Below are 15,717 nucleotides of genomic sequence, written 5' to 3' on the forward strand. Positions count from 1 at the left end.
ATGTTCAAGAGGCCATGAACATGTTCTGTGACCTTGACCTTTGACCTCTGACCACCTGAATCTAATGAGTTGCTCTGTTAGTCTGAATGAACGCTTGAACCAAATCTGAAAGGATTCTCTTGAAGAGTTTTAACAAAAAGGGGATTTACCAGGGTGAGGGTCACATTATCACGTTTTGTATGAATGTTGTGTTTTCTGATTTAATTCTCACAGATTTGATATTTTCTATAAATTACAGACTCAGTGCTTGTTACCTCTCAGAGACGCACTATGAAGTCATGGCCTCAGCTCTGAAGTCAGACCCCTCACATCTGAGAGAACTGGATCTGAGCTTCAACAAGTACCTGCAGGGTTCAGGAGTGAAGCTGCTGTGTTCTGGACTGGAGAGTCCAAACTGTCGACTGGAGACTCTGAGGTCCTTAAATCCTTCTTCACTTTTCAGACTTTCTTTCTTATTGGGTCATTATTTATTTAAATTGTCTCAGTTCTGCTCTGCTCACTGTCCCTCAGTCATCTGTCCCTCACCCAGCCTGTCAGACACGTCCACCTCATCAACTCATTCACCTGCACTCACCTGCTCCTGATCACTAAGAAAGTGTCAGTAAATAACATGTGGACTGAGGCCGAGCACTCGTCCTCCTCTGGTTTTCAATAAGACTCATTCTTATTGAAACACGTTGGACAGTTGATAAGTATAAAAACAAACAAGAAGTGACATCAGGAGCCGTCCCTACTTTAAACAGTGTTTAATTACACAAACCTGCTCAGTGACCAACACACAGAGAAGAAGCTGATGAATGAAACAATGGTCCAACATGTCTGATCTGATATTTATCTTAAGTCACAGACTGGACTGAGGTCACAGCATGTTGAGAGTCTGTGTTGACATGATGACGATCCACAACAACAGGAGGACATATTCAAATATTCATATTTCTTTATCCAGGTTGATTGGCTGCAGTCTGTCAAAGATCAGCTGTTCTTCTGTGGCTTCAGCTCTGAGGTCAAACCCCTCTCATCTGAGAGAACTGGATCTGAGTGACAACAAAGACCTGCAGGACTCAGGAGTGAAGGAGCTGTGTGGTTTTCTACAGAGTCCAACCTGTCGACTGGAGATTTTGAGGTCAGTTCACTGACTGACTTCTGTAGATCTCATATCTACAAAACAGCATTTATACACAATTTATCTCATTTAATCATAATTTAACATAATTCCTCTTCATACAGAACTTGAATCCTTTCTTTAATTAATCTGTGACATTTTAAATATTCAGCTACTTGTTAAAACACTGAGGTAGTTCTGGATTTCCTAAACTGATCTGCAGGACAGAGATCGGGTCCAAATAATATAATTTACTGAATCAGGACTCATTTTTAATCCAACATGTCTGATTTCATATTTATCTTTCATGTTGTTACGGACAGTGTTCTGTATGTCCTGTATGTATACATGTGTTGTGTTCTGTCTTGTGTTGTTGTTTTGTTCCCACATCCTTATAGACTGGTGATGCCTCCAGTGACTGGAAGGGGGAGCTCTCGGGCAGGACGTGCCAGTGAAGTGGCCAGAAAAAGAAGCATCATGGCCGCTCATCTCACCTGCATCCAATCTTCCAATCACCCCACCTGTGACAGATCTCTCGTCAACCCTTCCCCTTTAAATAGTCCTGTGTTTGTTTTGTTGGCGAGAGGAGGCTTTTGTGGTGAGCTGTGTCAGAGTGCTGATTGTTTTGTTTGGTCCTGATGTTTGCTGGTGTCTTGAGTTTTTACCAGTAGTTGTTTAAGTTGTAGCAGCCTACTTTTGTTTTGTCTTTGTTGACTTTGTTTGTTGTGCGCACAGGGACTACAAGGGCAGGTAAGATACTCCGGGGTTTACATATCACACTCACGTAGGTTTACTGTTTGTTAATACCTCAGGTTAGAGTGAGCACCACCCGCTGTACTTTTGGGTGCTAAGCACCTGTAAAGGGGGGGGGGGATTTCTTTGTGTTCTTTTTCTTTGGTGCCACTATTAGTCCTTGTTGTTCCCTGTGTTGCTTTGTCTAAATAAATACTGTCTTTATCTTATATCTGGTCTTGTGTTTTGTGTGATTGCACCCTCACTTATTCAGACCTGTTGCATTTATGTTATGTCCAGCTACGAGCCACCAGAGGGCGTAACACATGTTATGAGTCTGTGCTCACATGAATATGTGTCTGTTATTTTCACACATGAACTCAGTTTAATTTACAGTTAAGTTGTATTCTTTATCCAGGTTGAGGGGATGCAGACTGTCAGATCAGCTGTTCTTCTCTGGCTTCAGCTCTGAGGTCAAACCCCTCATCTGAGAGAACTGGATCTGAGTCTAAACTACCTGCAGGACTCAGGAGTGAAGGAGCTGCTTGATCTACAGCAGAGTCCAACCTGTCGACTGGAGACTCTGAGGTCAGTAGATGGTTGGAGTAAGTCCACGCTGCTTTCATCAGTATTTTGCTAAACAGTCAGTATCACAGATTCAGGGTCTGTGCTACCAAGCAGGATTTGTGGTTATCAGGTTAACTTCAGGTTTAGTTTTTTCAGTCCTACGAAGCTCGTCCACTTCTTAACGAGGTAAATCACCATGGTAACTTCTGATGAACGGCTAACCTGCTCCAGGTTAAGTTGGAGATCAACCCGTATCAAAGCTCCGCCCACTGACCAGTGACTCTACACTGTTGTGTGGTGCACACTCTCCTTAAAGGGACGGATAAGGGAAGTTTAAATCAACAACTGGTTGGTTAAGTTGATCTCTAACTCACCCAGAACATCTCAATGTCTCCAGACTCATCCTGTCCCCAAAACACCAGATGACCTCAGTCAGCTTCTTGGAGACAGGTCCATGTGTGTGTCCTTAGAGACAGTGTGTGTCCTCAGAGACAGTGAGTCAGTGTGTGTCCTCAGAGACAGTGAGTCAGTGTGTGTCCTCAGAGACAGTGAGACAGTGTGTGTCCTCAGAGACAGTGTGTGTCCTCAGAGACAGTGTGTGTCCTCAGAGACAGTGTGTGTCCTCAGAGACAGTGTGTGTCCTCAGAGATAGTGAATGTCCTCAGAGATAGTGAGACAGTGTGTGTCCACAGAGACAGTGAGACAGTGTGTCCTCAGAGACAGTGTATGTCCTCAGAGACAGTGAGTGTCTTGTCTTCCACTCGTCTTGTTAGTAAACAACAGATTCAGATCTCGTGGCCTCAAGTTATTTATCTCCTTCACACGTTATTATGTCGTGGTCACGTAATATATTTTTACCAGCTGCCACCAGGGGGCGCTGTAACTTACACAAGCTGGACCACAGCTGACAGCCTCACACGAGGGACAGAGACGGTGTCGTCTTCATCTGATCTGAGACAGTTTGTTCTCTCACTTCATCAGTGAAGAACTGATCAGGTGGATCTTTGTCACCGCTCTGAGATCAGTGGGACTGAAGCCTCTCCTCATCACCATGGTAACCTGGAGCTCTTTATACAGAGCAGAACCTCTGCTGAGGTCCATCTGTCTCATCTGGTCCCAGTTTGCCAGAAGCAGATTTTCATCAACACACAGGGAAACATGTCTTCACCTGTAACAGCAGTAAATCCACCTCTCAGGTGTCCACTCTGCACTTTGACATGCAGAGGACACACACTGAGCCCTTAGTGTGTTCATTCCAGCACGTGAACATGAAGCAGAGAGGAAGCTGCTCCACCTCTGAACAGGACTGAAGTCCCTGCTGCTCTTTCTACTGGATGTGCTGCATCACTGACTCACAGCTGATGAAGTGAGTCTCTGTGACACTGATGTCTTCTCTCAACAGCTGGGGGGACGGGTCTTCGTGCGACTGAGTGGGAAGAGGACAGTGTGTGTGTGTGTGGACGGAGGCTGAGCTGTGTCCTGAGGATCCAGAGGCTGAAGCAGCAGCAGCTTGTGTGTAGTCTCCAATCTACACAACCCCTAATCTGCATGTGTTTGTGAGATGGATGAGCACCTGGAGAAAACACGGGGAGAACATGCAGACTCCACACAGGAAGACCCATTTGAACCGGATTCAAACCAGCAACCTTCCTGCCCCGATTGTGTTTATTCACAAGAATAATGTGTTTATTGAAATGACACAGCACAAGCAGCAGCAGCTGAGAGACAGTTTCATCACACAGATCAAAAAGAGCAGCAAACAGATTGTAATGATGCTAGAGCAACAAATAGAAAACGCATCGGCAGGGACTAGAATGTTACGATGGATTTCATTTAGAGAAGTAGCGACGGCAAAAAGATGAGCGGCTTTCGCTATGTTCGTTTTTTTTCTTTTTTGAAACGACCCTGTATGATTCTAACTGAAATGACAGAAAAATCTTTGACAAACATATTTAGCGTCTTTGATTATTTTTTTATGTCCATGTCCCATCTGCTCACATGGAGGAGGAGGTTATGACCTATACTGCAGCCAGACACCAGGGGGCAGTGTTAGTCTGGTTCAGCTCATTTGTTCATGGTGTGTTGATCGACTGTTCTGATTGGATGTTCCTTCGTGGTTATTTTTTTTATGAATCTACTTCCTGTGTTGAGCGTGAGCTGCTGTTTAAAGAAGTGTTTGACCTGAGCTGACCCGACAGTTCACTGTGACGAAGAGGATGAAGATGTGTAGTATGTGTTGAACGTTGTCTTCCACTCAGAGGATCAATAAAGATTATAACTGACAATCAACGTGTTTTCATCTTCTTCTTTTCCTGCCCCTCCCTGTCTTTGTTATGCTCTCTCTCTCTCTCTCTCTCTCTCTCTCACACCCCTCTCTCTCTCTCTCTCTCTCTCACCCCTACCTGCTTCTCTAATAGAATATGTATGACCTGGAGGAGTTATAAAAGGATCATTCCGCTGTTTTCTTTTATTTTTTGAACAGTGTCAAATGACAGCAGCATGTGTTTTCTGATTTAATTCTCACAGATTTGATATAATTTTAATTACAGACTCAGTGGTTGTTTCCTCTCAGAGACTCACTATCAGAACAAAAGAATTTGATTTGAATTTAAAGTTCTTGTAACTAAATCTCATCCAAATGGAACAGTTTCTTTCAGAAATTCGTGACAGTTCTGATGTTCAGGCTGTTAAAGTTTGTGTGTCTTATGTTTTCTGAGTTACTGTTCACGTCATGATTTCAAATCCAGCAGGGAGGGAGTACAAATTATTCTCATCCCTATGATGTATATACTAGAATAGCCTATTTTTTGGTTGATGGCAAACTGCTGCCACAATCTACCCATGATAAGTAATCTTACATAATTCTCTCCTATCATTGCTCATTTACATTTTCTTTGAAACCAAGTGAAATCCCTCAAAGACAGAGAAGTTGGAGGTTTGAGACGGCTCCTTACTGACTGTGATTTGTGAATATATTAATCAGATATTAACACTTAAATTCAAACTCAATAAAATACTCAGCAGGAATTGATAAAGCCTCTGTGTACATGAAGCAGAAGTATATGAGTTTAACGACACACCACACAAGCTGCTCGCAAGACAGCCGTTCAAATTCAACAATAAGCGTCCAACCCACAGAATTAAATCAGATACAGGGGAACCTTTAACTTCCCATAAAGATATGAATAAAAGTTTCCAACAGCTTTCTGAGAGATTGTACACATCTCAAATGAGGGAAACACCAGGAGATGTGCAAACATTGCTGCACGAGTGCAAACTTCCAACTGGAAGTCAAACTGATAGTGACTACTTAGCAGAGATAACATGAAATTACAGAAACAATCAAATCTCTGACAAATGACAAAACCCCAGAGCCAGACGGGTTCAGCAATGAACTTTGTAAAGAACATTCAATGACACACTGGCTCCCTTCTCACAGACTATAATAAGTAATAACTATATTATAAGCTAACATTGCCAAATATCACAAAGTACCCTGATGATGGCACTAGATCTTAGTGTCATTCATTCTGACGAGGCCATGAATGTCATGGCAATATATGCATTTTAGCTGTTGAGATATTTTACAAGACAACTGCAAATGTTCACAGGCAGGTGGCGCAAGAGAACATATCAGGGGATCCCAAAAATCATCCGGATTTCACAATGAACGTCTGTGTTATTTCATCCCATTGCTAGTTGTTGATATACTTTAGTGTGAGTGAAGTGTTGGAACAGACCGACAGCTAAAATGACTTGAGAAATAAAGTGCCATGTCATTTTTATTAAAGCAACTTCTTTCAATAAAGATGTTCACAACCTATAGTGTGCACATCTTTAACAGGAGGAGGGAAACTAAAACAACATTATGTGAATCTTTCACACATCCCTCTAATACTTCATATCTTGAAGATTTTCTTCTAGATTTTTTTTTAATAGCAGGTTTCTTTCCTTTTCAAAATTATAACAAAATTAAGGCAGGACTGCTCACGAAAAGACATTGCCTCAGTTGATGGATCCAAAAGCCAGAAACACTGGAGACTGAATCTGGAGGGAGAGGTTTTTCCTGGGACCTCCCTCTGTCGCTGGCGTGACATGGGTGGTGTGGGGTGAGGGGGTTCACGTCTCCTGGGTCTGCAGGGTGTGGAGCGGTGGCGGGGGGCCGAGGGTGGGAGCTCCACTCTGTACATCTCACTGTAATTCTCCTCTGAAGGAATTCCAGACTGCACTAATCCATCCCTGCTCCACAATGCTCCACTACTACAGGAGGCTGTGAGAAAGTGATTAAAACGTGATTTTAAATGACCTTTCAACACTTTACATGATCCTGAGCAGTGAAATTAGCCAAATGTGTAAGAGGCTCCTTTTTTTTTTCACACTAAAACTGAATGAGAAACCTGAATAAGAAGCCTTTTGTCTCTAATGATGCTTATGAAGCAACATCTGCTGTGTGCTGCGAGAACCAAACTGTCAAGATCAAATAAATGCGGATAATTTGTTTTTGTTTTTACTTTTCTAGTGTTCTCCTCACATCTAGAACACTTTGGTTAAAGAAGTTGCTGCCGCCAGTTTAAAAACGAAAAATTAAACCACAAATTTGTTTTTTAAAATGTGCGTTTTTTGCCAAGCAAGATCTAATGTGTCAATAATGGAGCTTTTCTTTTTCACCTTGGGGCAGAGCGATGCTGGTTCCCTCCACCGAGGACAAATCCTGGATGTTTAACATGACACTCAATGACAGGATGAAGTGTGCATCAGGGAAGAACCCACAAAATCAGACAACAGATCCAAAGATTGTTATCATTCTTTCACATAGCAAGATTGGAGCTTTTTATTACATTTTCACAGTTTTTCAGAGAAGGAACTAAGAATCTTGATTTTTTTGTTTTGTTTATTTGAATAGGGAAATAATATCTATCCAGAGTGTGAAATGCGGTTCAGCCTCTGAGCAATGAGTCCAGTCTGATGCTAATCAGCAGATGTAGCTAAATATGAAGCTTCACCCTTATACATTCATCTTTAGGGCTTGGACATGAGAGTGGTATCCCATGCTGGATCTTCTTATCTCACTCTGCAAGGATATTTCATAAATATCAGATACATCTCAAATATCCTGTAGCCCCTTTGAAGGGTCCTTCCCCCCCTCAGGGGAACCACTGGCCTGAATAGATATAAGCCTGTACAGGATAGAGAATGTATTGTTTTCAACAGTGTATACGATTCCTGCCCCATAAGTGTTTTTACATTTTCACTGTGAATGATCTACTGGTCACAGATATGTATTCATGTCCCTCCTCTCCTTTCTCTCCCAGGGTTGTTTGTCTCGATATCAATACCACAGAAGATTTAACTTTCTTTGGCCTTTCGCTTTTTATAATTTTTTTTTTTATTCGGTTTATAAAGCTAATTCACAAAAGGAAAATCATCTGTCTCTTCACAAAGAGAGTGGAATCATTTCTGTTACGAAACATATTTAAAGCCTCCATACAGTGAATGTCATGTTCAGTCGTTCATTGAGGCTTTTAAAGACTCTGTGGTCAGTCTGGATTCGCTGTTTGAACAGAAATTTAAATACAATGTTTCCTTTTATTCTGTTGACATAATGTTTTCTGTTGGTTCGTCACTCATCATATGGCTGAGAGGCCCCTGAACTGCTGCCTATGTTCATGCTGAAACATGTGATTGTGGGGCAGGGTCTACGGCTGAGCATCAATGGGACCTTTTTCCGCAGAGTCTTTTTGTTGGATCCGAAGACAGTTTAACTTCCTCAGCTGACTGACAGACGGAGCAGGGTGAACCGTGAGAGACTTTTTGTCCATCGAGGTTGACGCCGGCCGCTGCAGCCTCTCTGTCTGAACAGGGACAGTGGTAAGTCATCAAGTGCTTCCCCGCTGGGTCTTTCCTCGGGCTCAGCCGTGCCTCAGGAATGTGCTGGCATGCTGGGAGAACAGTAGGAATTTATCCGTGGTGTCAGCCTTTATCTGGCCTGTTGGTTCGCAGTCCAGTGGACTGCAATAGACCCCTGCACGCCGGCTCACGTAAGCAGGGGCTCACTGGACTCACCATCAGAGGAGGCTCCACTTCAACAGAACCTGACAGGGCCAGTAAAAGCAAAAGCCATCTAATGCAGCTGCCGATTTCAACATCACTGCTGCAATGAATGAGGAAAATTTAATTTGAAATATTCCTTGAAAAACACTGTGTAACTTATGGAGGAATGGATATCACATTGTTCCTCCTACAAAGAGTTAATTCTGGTGTGACAAGTGTAGGAAATTAACTTTGTGGTGGTTGGATTATCCTCTTGTTGGTTACAGATGGTTTTAAGAGGCTCGAGTAAGTACATAAAACTGTTTTGTTAAATTAATCCAAGCCACCACATAAAAGACTTCAGGTCAACATGCAGCAGACAAAAAGCCTTCTTAGTTTATGCTTTTGTGAAACTTACTGTGGCTTATTCTAACTATTTTTAAAATGTATATATTCCACCTTGGGGTCGCCTTGACTTCATATCAGCACAAAAGACGTGGCTTGCTTTTGGATCAGTATATTTATTATTCATTATTTTATGACAGAGTGGGTTGTTGGAGGAGAATATCAGAAGTTTATGATTTAGCTTTTAGGTTCTACAGAGTAAACAGAAGAAATGGCGAAATTCTTAAAAACATGAATTCACTGATAATCCACGCAAACTGCAAATATTATAATGATTAAAAATAACTGTGGGGATATTAGAGTATTTAACAGTGAACAGATCAAACTTGATGGTGGGTTTTCCACCTATGGTGTAATTATAAATGTCCAATAACTTTCCTACAGTTTGGAACGACTGGGAACTCCCTGCTCCGCTATTTATTTCACATGAGCTGGGGCTTTCTAGGAAAAGCAGGTATAGAGCACTGGAGGCCTCGAGGGTTAATAAAGCTGAGAGGGTCTCACGTTATGATGTAATCCTGACATCACAATGGGGATTTAATTAGTGCATATTAGCTTCACTCAATATGTCGAGTGTACAGAGGGTGGGTGGGCTGTGTGATCCTCTGCTGAAGGCATTTGCTCCCACCGTGGAGCCGGGGGGGGGAATGCAAACAGGGATAACTGAGGAGAGGATGTTTCCAGCCACCCCCTCTCCAGCTCACATGACTCCGATTAGAGCAGAGGAGGAGTGTGGTGGGAGAGATGGAGAACAAGGTGACATTTTTCAGATTTCGCCGCACAGATCACATCCAAGGGCCTCACTTGCTTTTGATTTCTGGCCGCGGGTCGTCCACTCTCCTGGGGTAACTACACTTAAGAAAAGGAAATGTACACTGTGTACATTTGTTGAAATACTTGTTGTTGTGTGTAACATGTACTTGTTGTTTTTTATCCCAAGTATTGAGATTTTTCACTTAATGTACATCCACTGTGCATTCATAATATTACTCATATAAAGGAACCAAATTGTTTGTATCATGATAAACTTAAAGTACCAAAAGTGCCCAGTGCAGTGTTTAGAGTAATGTCAATCACAATAATTATTGAAATGTAAATATTATTAATTTAGAAGATTTAGGTTAAATTTAAACTATTTTATGTTCTGCTGAATTTTTCTAAAAATTTCAATTTCTTATCTAAACCTACTTTGTTATATAAAATAATGATGTTTTAGTAAAGTACAAGCAACCTCATAATTGTACAATTGGAATTTTAAAAGAACGTTAAGATCAGTGGTGGAAAATACACAATTCTCATTCAAATGTACACTATAAAATGTAATAGGTTGAAATAAGCACATTCAGCTTAAATTGATTTCAATACATTCTCTAAAGGTAACATCACATACAGATTACACACATCTATGATACACAAATATACAGTACTTGGCATAAATTGAAAATAAATAGCTTTATTAACTATTCTCACTTATTAACACATTTTAACTTGGCCCATGTCCCATCCATTAACATTGAGGAGGTGGATTTGTGACCTACACTGCAGCCAGCTTTGGCTTCACTTTTGTCATGTCGTCCATCTTCATTTACGTTCTATGGTCTTCTACTCTCAGTTGCAGGTATGAGGACCCTCCACTGGTGCATGCTGGGAGTTGCCATCCTGCTGCTGGTGGCCGAGGTTGTCATCAGTCAGCTGTGCAAGTCCATCATCACCCTGGTGGACGCCTTCCACACGTTCTTTATCCTCCTGCACATGGTTCTTCATCCTCAAACTGCTCCCTCCTCTGAGGACTCCCTAGCTTCTCCCCAGGCCTCCTCCTCAGAAACACCTTCTCCCCCCCTGCCTGCAGAATCATCCACTGAATCTCTACATGGCGCCTGTGGGTCATCCAATGCCCCTGCTCAGCCTAACCATGAAGCAGCCCCCCCGTTTAACTCCAATCAACCATGCTCTCCCACAATCTCTCCTCCAGCTCTCGACTGCAGCGTCTCCTTCGCCGACAGCAGGTTCCAGCCTGTGGGGAATTTCCTGTCCAGTCTCATCCTGGCTTTACTGAGTATCTCTTACTCAGTGAAAATCCTCAGTTTTTCCTTTGATCCACAACCAGTGCAGAACCTCCTGCTGGCTGTGGTGGTCGCAGCTCTCAGTCTGCTCTACAAGATCCTGGTGCTCAGTGTGAACTGGGTTAAACTGCAGGAGGAGCGGGCCGGAGCCACCAGGCGCCCAGAGGCCGAATCTCAATTTGAAGTGAACCACAAAGGTAACATCGCCTACAGATTACACACATCCTGACACACAGCCATTCAGTGCTAGGTCTTAGCTGTAGGTTGAGGCTAAAGATCAAGGGGCAGAACCTTTTTTCGTATAGAAATTTTGCTTAGACATGTGTAACTGTGAAAAAAACCTCTAACTTGGTTCCTTATTAGAATTATTACGGTATAGGCCTGTGATGATAACAAATTTAGTTGGAAGATCTAATGTCCCACAAGTGATTATGATTTATGATTTGACAATTATATTATTGTCAACATGTTCCTTTTCATAGCACTGATATAATTACATAATCATGCAAGTACAACCTTTCCAAGAGCAAGTAACTTCATTCCTAAGAATATTCAGTCTGACATTTGAATTAGATTTAAAAATATCCTTGATCCTTGATAAAACAAATAAAATAAAACACACAAGCAACAACAACATTAAATAAAATGGAATCCCTGGCTCTGTTAACAAAAATACATTTTTGTTTAATATTGATTAAACAGGATGAGGGGGTTATGATTTACATGAGCTTTTAGCTTTGTATTGTATTGGGTAAATATTCTCTGAAAATGTCACAAACCAACCTCTGCTTCTGCTCTGATCCTGAAACAGCGGCATGAATAACATTTTCACGGCCGGTCATGGAAACTGTGGGGTTGATGATAATTCCAACGCAGGACAGATGCAAATAGGAAATAACAAAAAGAAAACAAATATGTCACGGTGAAAAGACAAAGTCACACACGAAGAAGACAAGATGTTAGGAGAGTTTGTGGTGATAGGAGGTGACAACCTTTTACTGCGAAGACATCAGATGGACGACATGTCTCTACTTTCCCCCACTATCGAAAAGTGAAGCCAAAATATCTTGGATACAACAGTATATACAACAACCGCAGCAGCAGAAGCAATCGGGGGATGGAACCACAGAGGGGCTGTTCTAACAATTACACACACTTGACCAATCACGAGTCAGTCTCACCTGTCAATCGAGACCTTTCACACCATATTTATAGCATCAAATAAATAATTAAAAACAAACTAATCATCAAATTTACCACTTGAAAATGCATCGCTGTTATAAGAGTACTTTGACTTTTTAATTTGGTCCATGTCCCCACGCGGAGGAGGCAGGATATATAACTTGTATTGCGGCCAGTGGTGTAGTGCAGGATATACGCAGGTATACGCAGCTATACACACTTATTATTCAATTAGCATAGCATATACCGACTTCATAATCCACCAAGGACTGCCACTCCCACATTTGCTCTGCCTCTGATTGGTTAGTTAGGATACAAATATCATAGTAAGCCAGTCCAAGGTCGAATAGGGCTGGTAAAAAAAACATCACCTGACCTCCTGATTAACCAAGCTCATGAATAAACGCAAATTATACAACAATGTTTGCTAACTGTTATATTGATACAGTAAAATGTATCGTTTGCTGTAGATTGAGACGCTTTGGTTCAACTTTAGGGAGCTGTCACAATCTTTATACACTTTAGTCTATCTATGGTTCAGGGGGAAAAACACACAACACAATGGTGTTGATCCTAAAGCCAGATGTTTACAACTGGAATCAGAACATGTGAGAAAAGATGATTACTCTAATCAGAGATATTCTTAACTTGTTTGATGTGTGATTTCAATGACACTGAAATCACCATGACTGGAGTTGACCGGAGTTTGTAGTGGGTCAGTGTGAACGCTTTTCTTTAAAGCAGCTTCTTACTGTGTATCCAGCTGTAAGGTGCCTCAAACATGTTTGTTTTTCATTCCACTTGTTTGATTCCCACAGTCTTGGCTGCAGAAGAATCCAAAGGCCTGGCTGTGCCGGGGCGAGTCCTGGATGATGTTGTCAAAGTCCAGTCTGCTGCGGAGGACTCGCTCTGCAATGGGATGCTTGTCCTCTGTAACCCAGGAGCCTCCAGCGTCCCTGAAGCAGACTCTCAAACCCCACAGCCTGAAGTCCACCTGCCTGCAGCAGCTCCACTGGACTGTGAGAGTGGTTCTGCAGATCTGAAGGCTTGCGAGGTTGAGAGTCTTTCAGAAGACATCACAGAGACTAAAGACAAAAACTGTGTGGGACATCTTGGTAAGAGTTTAACTTCTTGTTCTGTCACCGTTGACATCTTAGAATCCCATCTTGAAAAATAGATTCATTTTTAGTCCAGATAAATACAAAACCATCTTCAGACATGAACTTTCATATATTTCACAATATCCTGAAATTTTTCTGGCAGGAAAAGTTCCAGAAAATATCTGGAGCAACTGATTCAGACTTTTGCGTTCTCACACACATCCCTCATAGATATGAATATCAAACAAACCTTATTAATATTGTAAAGTGAATCTTGTACATAAAGTATCTGAAGTACAATATGAAAAATACTTGATTCAACTTGTTTTCAAAAAATCTAATGAAATATCTTGTCTATTGTTTTTGATCATTTTTAGCTCTGATTGTGTAAATATATTAATGAAAGCTATCTTTCATATTTTTTCACATTTCAGATGCTCCAGTCTGGAAGCCTTCACATCCCAGTGAGATCTCTGCACCGAGCAGCCAGCTGTCGCCCCTCCTGGTGGTTCAGGGCCTGTCCTCTGCCCTTCTGGCTCTGATTGACAGTGTGATGCTGCTGCTGCTCGGCCCTCAGTGCCTCCTCGGCTCCGGAGCCTGCAGCCTCCTGCCTTACCTGGATCCGGTTCTCTCCCTGCTGGCTGTGGCCGTGCTGATCGCCACAGCCATGCCCCAGGTCAGCCTCTGTGTTCAGGTCATAGCATTGAGTTCAACTGATGATGAAGCTCCTGTCCAGAACCAAGTTATTAGTTCAATCCACTTATTCTAAGCAACCTAGAAAATTCCAGTTGTGGAATATATGAAAAACGCTTCAGATGGCAGTTTAAACTACTTAGTACTTCATTATTGCAGGGTTTTAATACTATTATTAATGTTTTACAAGGCAGGAAGATTACGTTTGTAACGTGTTCTCTTTTCAGAATTGTGATATATATAGAAATGTGAGAAGTTTTTTAAGTCACAGCTACTTAAATATTTATACAATCGCAATATTTTGAAGATGTTTCTTTACATAATTGTCGTTGCTGGACAATCAAACCTCTGAATTACAGTGGGACGAAGGGTGCGCCTTTACAGTCATTACTACAAACTACTTTAAGGTTATCTTTCAGTTTTCAAAATGATGAAGAAAGTTTTATTTGTTCAACCCCTTCTCGTGTAATTATAGTAAATTAAATGCTGCTTATGATGCACATTCGCAATCGCCACCAGGCACTTACACAAAGGACCATCTCCATATAGTACATGGAGAACAAGACTTGTGGGTTTCTGTACTTCACTGATCCATCTCTCCTCCAGGTGCACAGGTACGGGGTGTTGCTGCTGCAGGCCCCCCCTCCACACCTTTGTGTGTCGGATCTTGGAGAAAGGATTGCAGGCGTCCACGGTGTGCAGGCCGTGCACGACCTCCACGTCTGGCAGTTAACCGAATCTTTCACCGTGGCCTCTGTCCACGTGCGCTGCCACGCCGGGTTTCCAGTGCACAGGTGAAAGGGAAAAGTTTTACAATCAATATGTTTTTTTAGATTTGGGGGACTTCAAGATTTAATCAAAGTGAAGTGGATTGGTTGTAGACATTAGAATATACATTACGGCTATTTGTGTTTGTGTGTTGTCCACCTGGCTGTCGGAGCAGGTTTTTTCTAGAGGCTAATGAAGCAAAATTTGAGCAACTGGACTCACCCTCACCCTACACCCTTTCCATATTACCTTCACTTTAGACTTTAATTGTCATCAATAGACACTTTATCATTTTAACAGAGAATACCTTTCTTGGTATTTCACAAACCTCTGATCTCACGACAACAAGAAAAAGTTGTAGTGTGACCATTTATCAAGTGTGACCATTTATCCTGTGCACTGTCCCAGCTGGTCCCGGCTCCCACTGGGTGACAGTGGAAGTGAACCCTTGACCGGTTTATCCCAGGGCTGACAAACGCAGACAGATAATCACACTCATATTTACTATTATTGTGTAGCTTTTGGGAGATATCACTGCCGGTGTTTTGGTTAACGCGGAATCCTTCACGTTTCCCCAGGTGTGCTGATCTGATGTTGGCCGTCACCAAGGTGCTGCAGAGTGTGGGAGTGAGCAGCTGCACGGTGCAGCCGGAGTTTGCTTCATGCTCTGCAGGAGGTGCAGGGAGCCCCCCCTCCCTACCTCCGCCCCCTCCCTGCAGCCTGGCCTGTGGAAAGGCCTGTTCAAGGCACATGTGCTGCTCTCTCCTGGAGGAGGAGAACGGCAGTGCGCTGGCGCCACCTGCTGGAGGAACGACGGAACAGACACTCGTCATAGAGAACACCTTCAACCAGTGTTAGTTCAACCTAAGAGAGAGTGAAAAAAACCCACTGCCAGCTAATTCAAAGGGTTAAAATGTATGATGTTGTTTTTATTACATTAACATGGTGCTAAACCAAAGATTTATGTCATATCAAGTGAAATTGTGTTAAAATGGAGTAATATGTTCCCTCGTTTGTAACTTGAACGTTTGTGTTAAAAAATAAAATGAATGATACTAAATTGTTTCTTTTCATT

General features: G+C 42.2%; 1 protein-coding gene across 1 annotated transcript; it reads left to right on the forward strand.

Annotated features, from left to right (window-relative positions):
* Positions 1-9,580: 9,580 nt before the first annotated feature.
* On the forward strand, positions 9,581-15,500 carry LOC133002893 (uncharacterized). Its single transcript, XM_061072484.1, has 7 exons — positions 9,581-9,672; positions 10,441-11,096; positions 12,900-13,196; positions 13,616-13,857; positions 14,481-14,668; positions 15,221-15,316; positions 15,392-15,500. The coding sequence occupies exons 1-7, from the start codon at positions 9,581-9,583 to the stop codon at positions 15,498-15,500; spliced, it is 1,680 nt and encodes a 559-aa protein (XP_060928467.1).
* The last annotated feature ends 217 nt before the right edge of the window (positions 15,501-15,717 follow it).

Source organism: Limanda limanda, chromosome 6 (genome assembly GCF_963576545.1).
Source record: "Limanda limanda chromosome 6, fLimLim1.1, whole genome shotgun sequence".
Lineage (NCBI taxonomy): Eukaryota > Metazoa > Chordata > Actinopteri > Pleuronectiformes > Pleuronectidae > Limanda > Limanda limanda.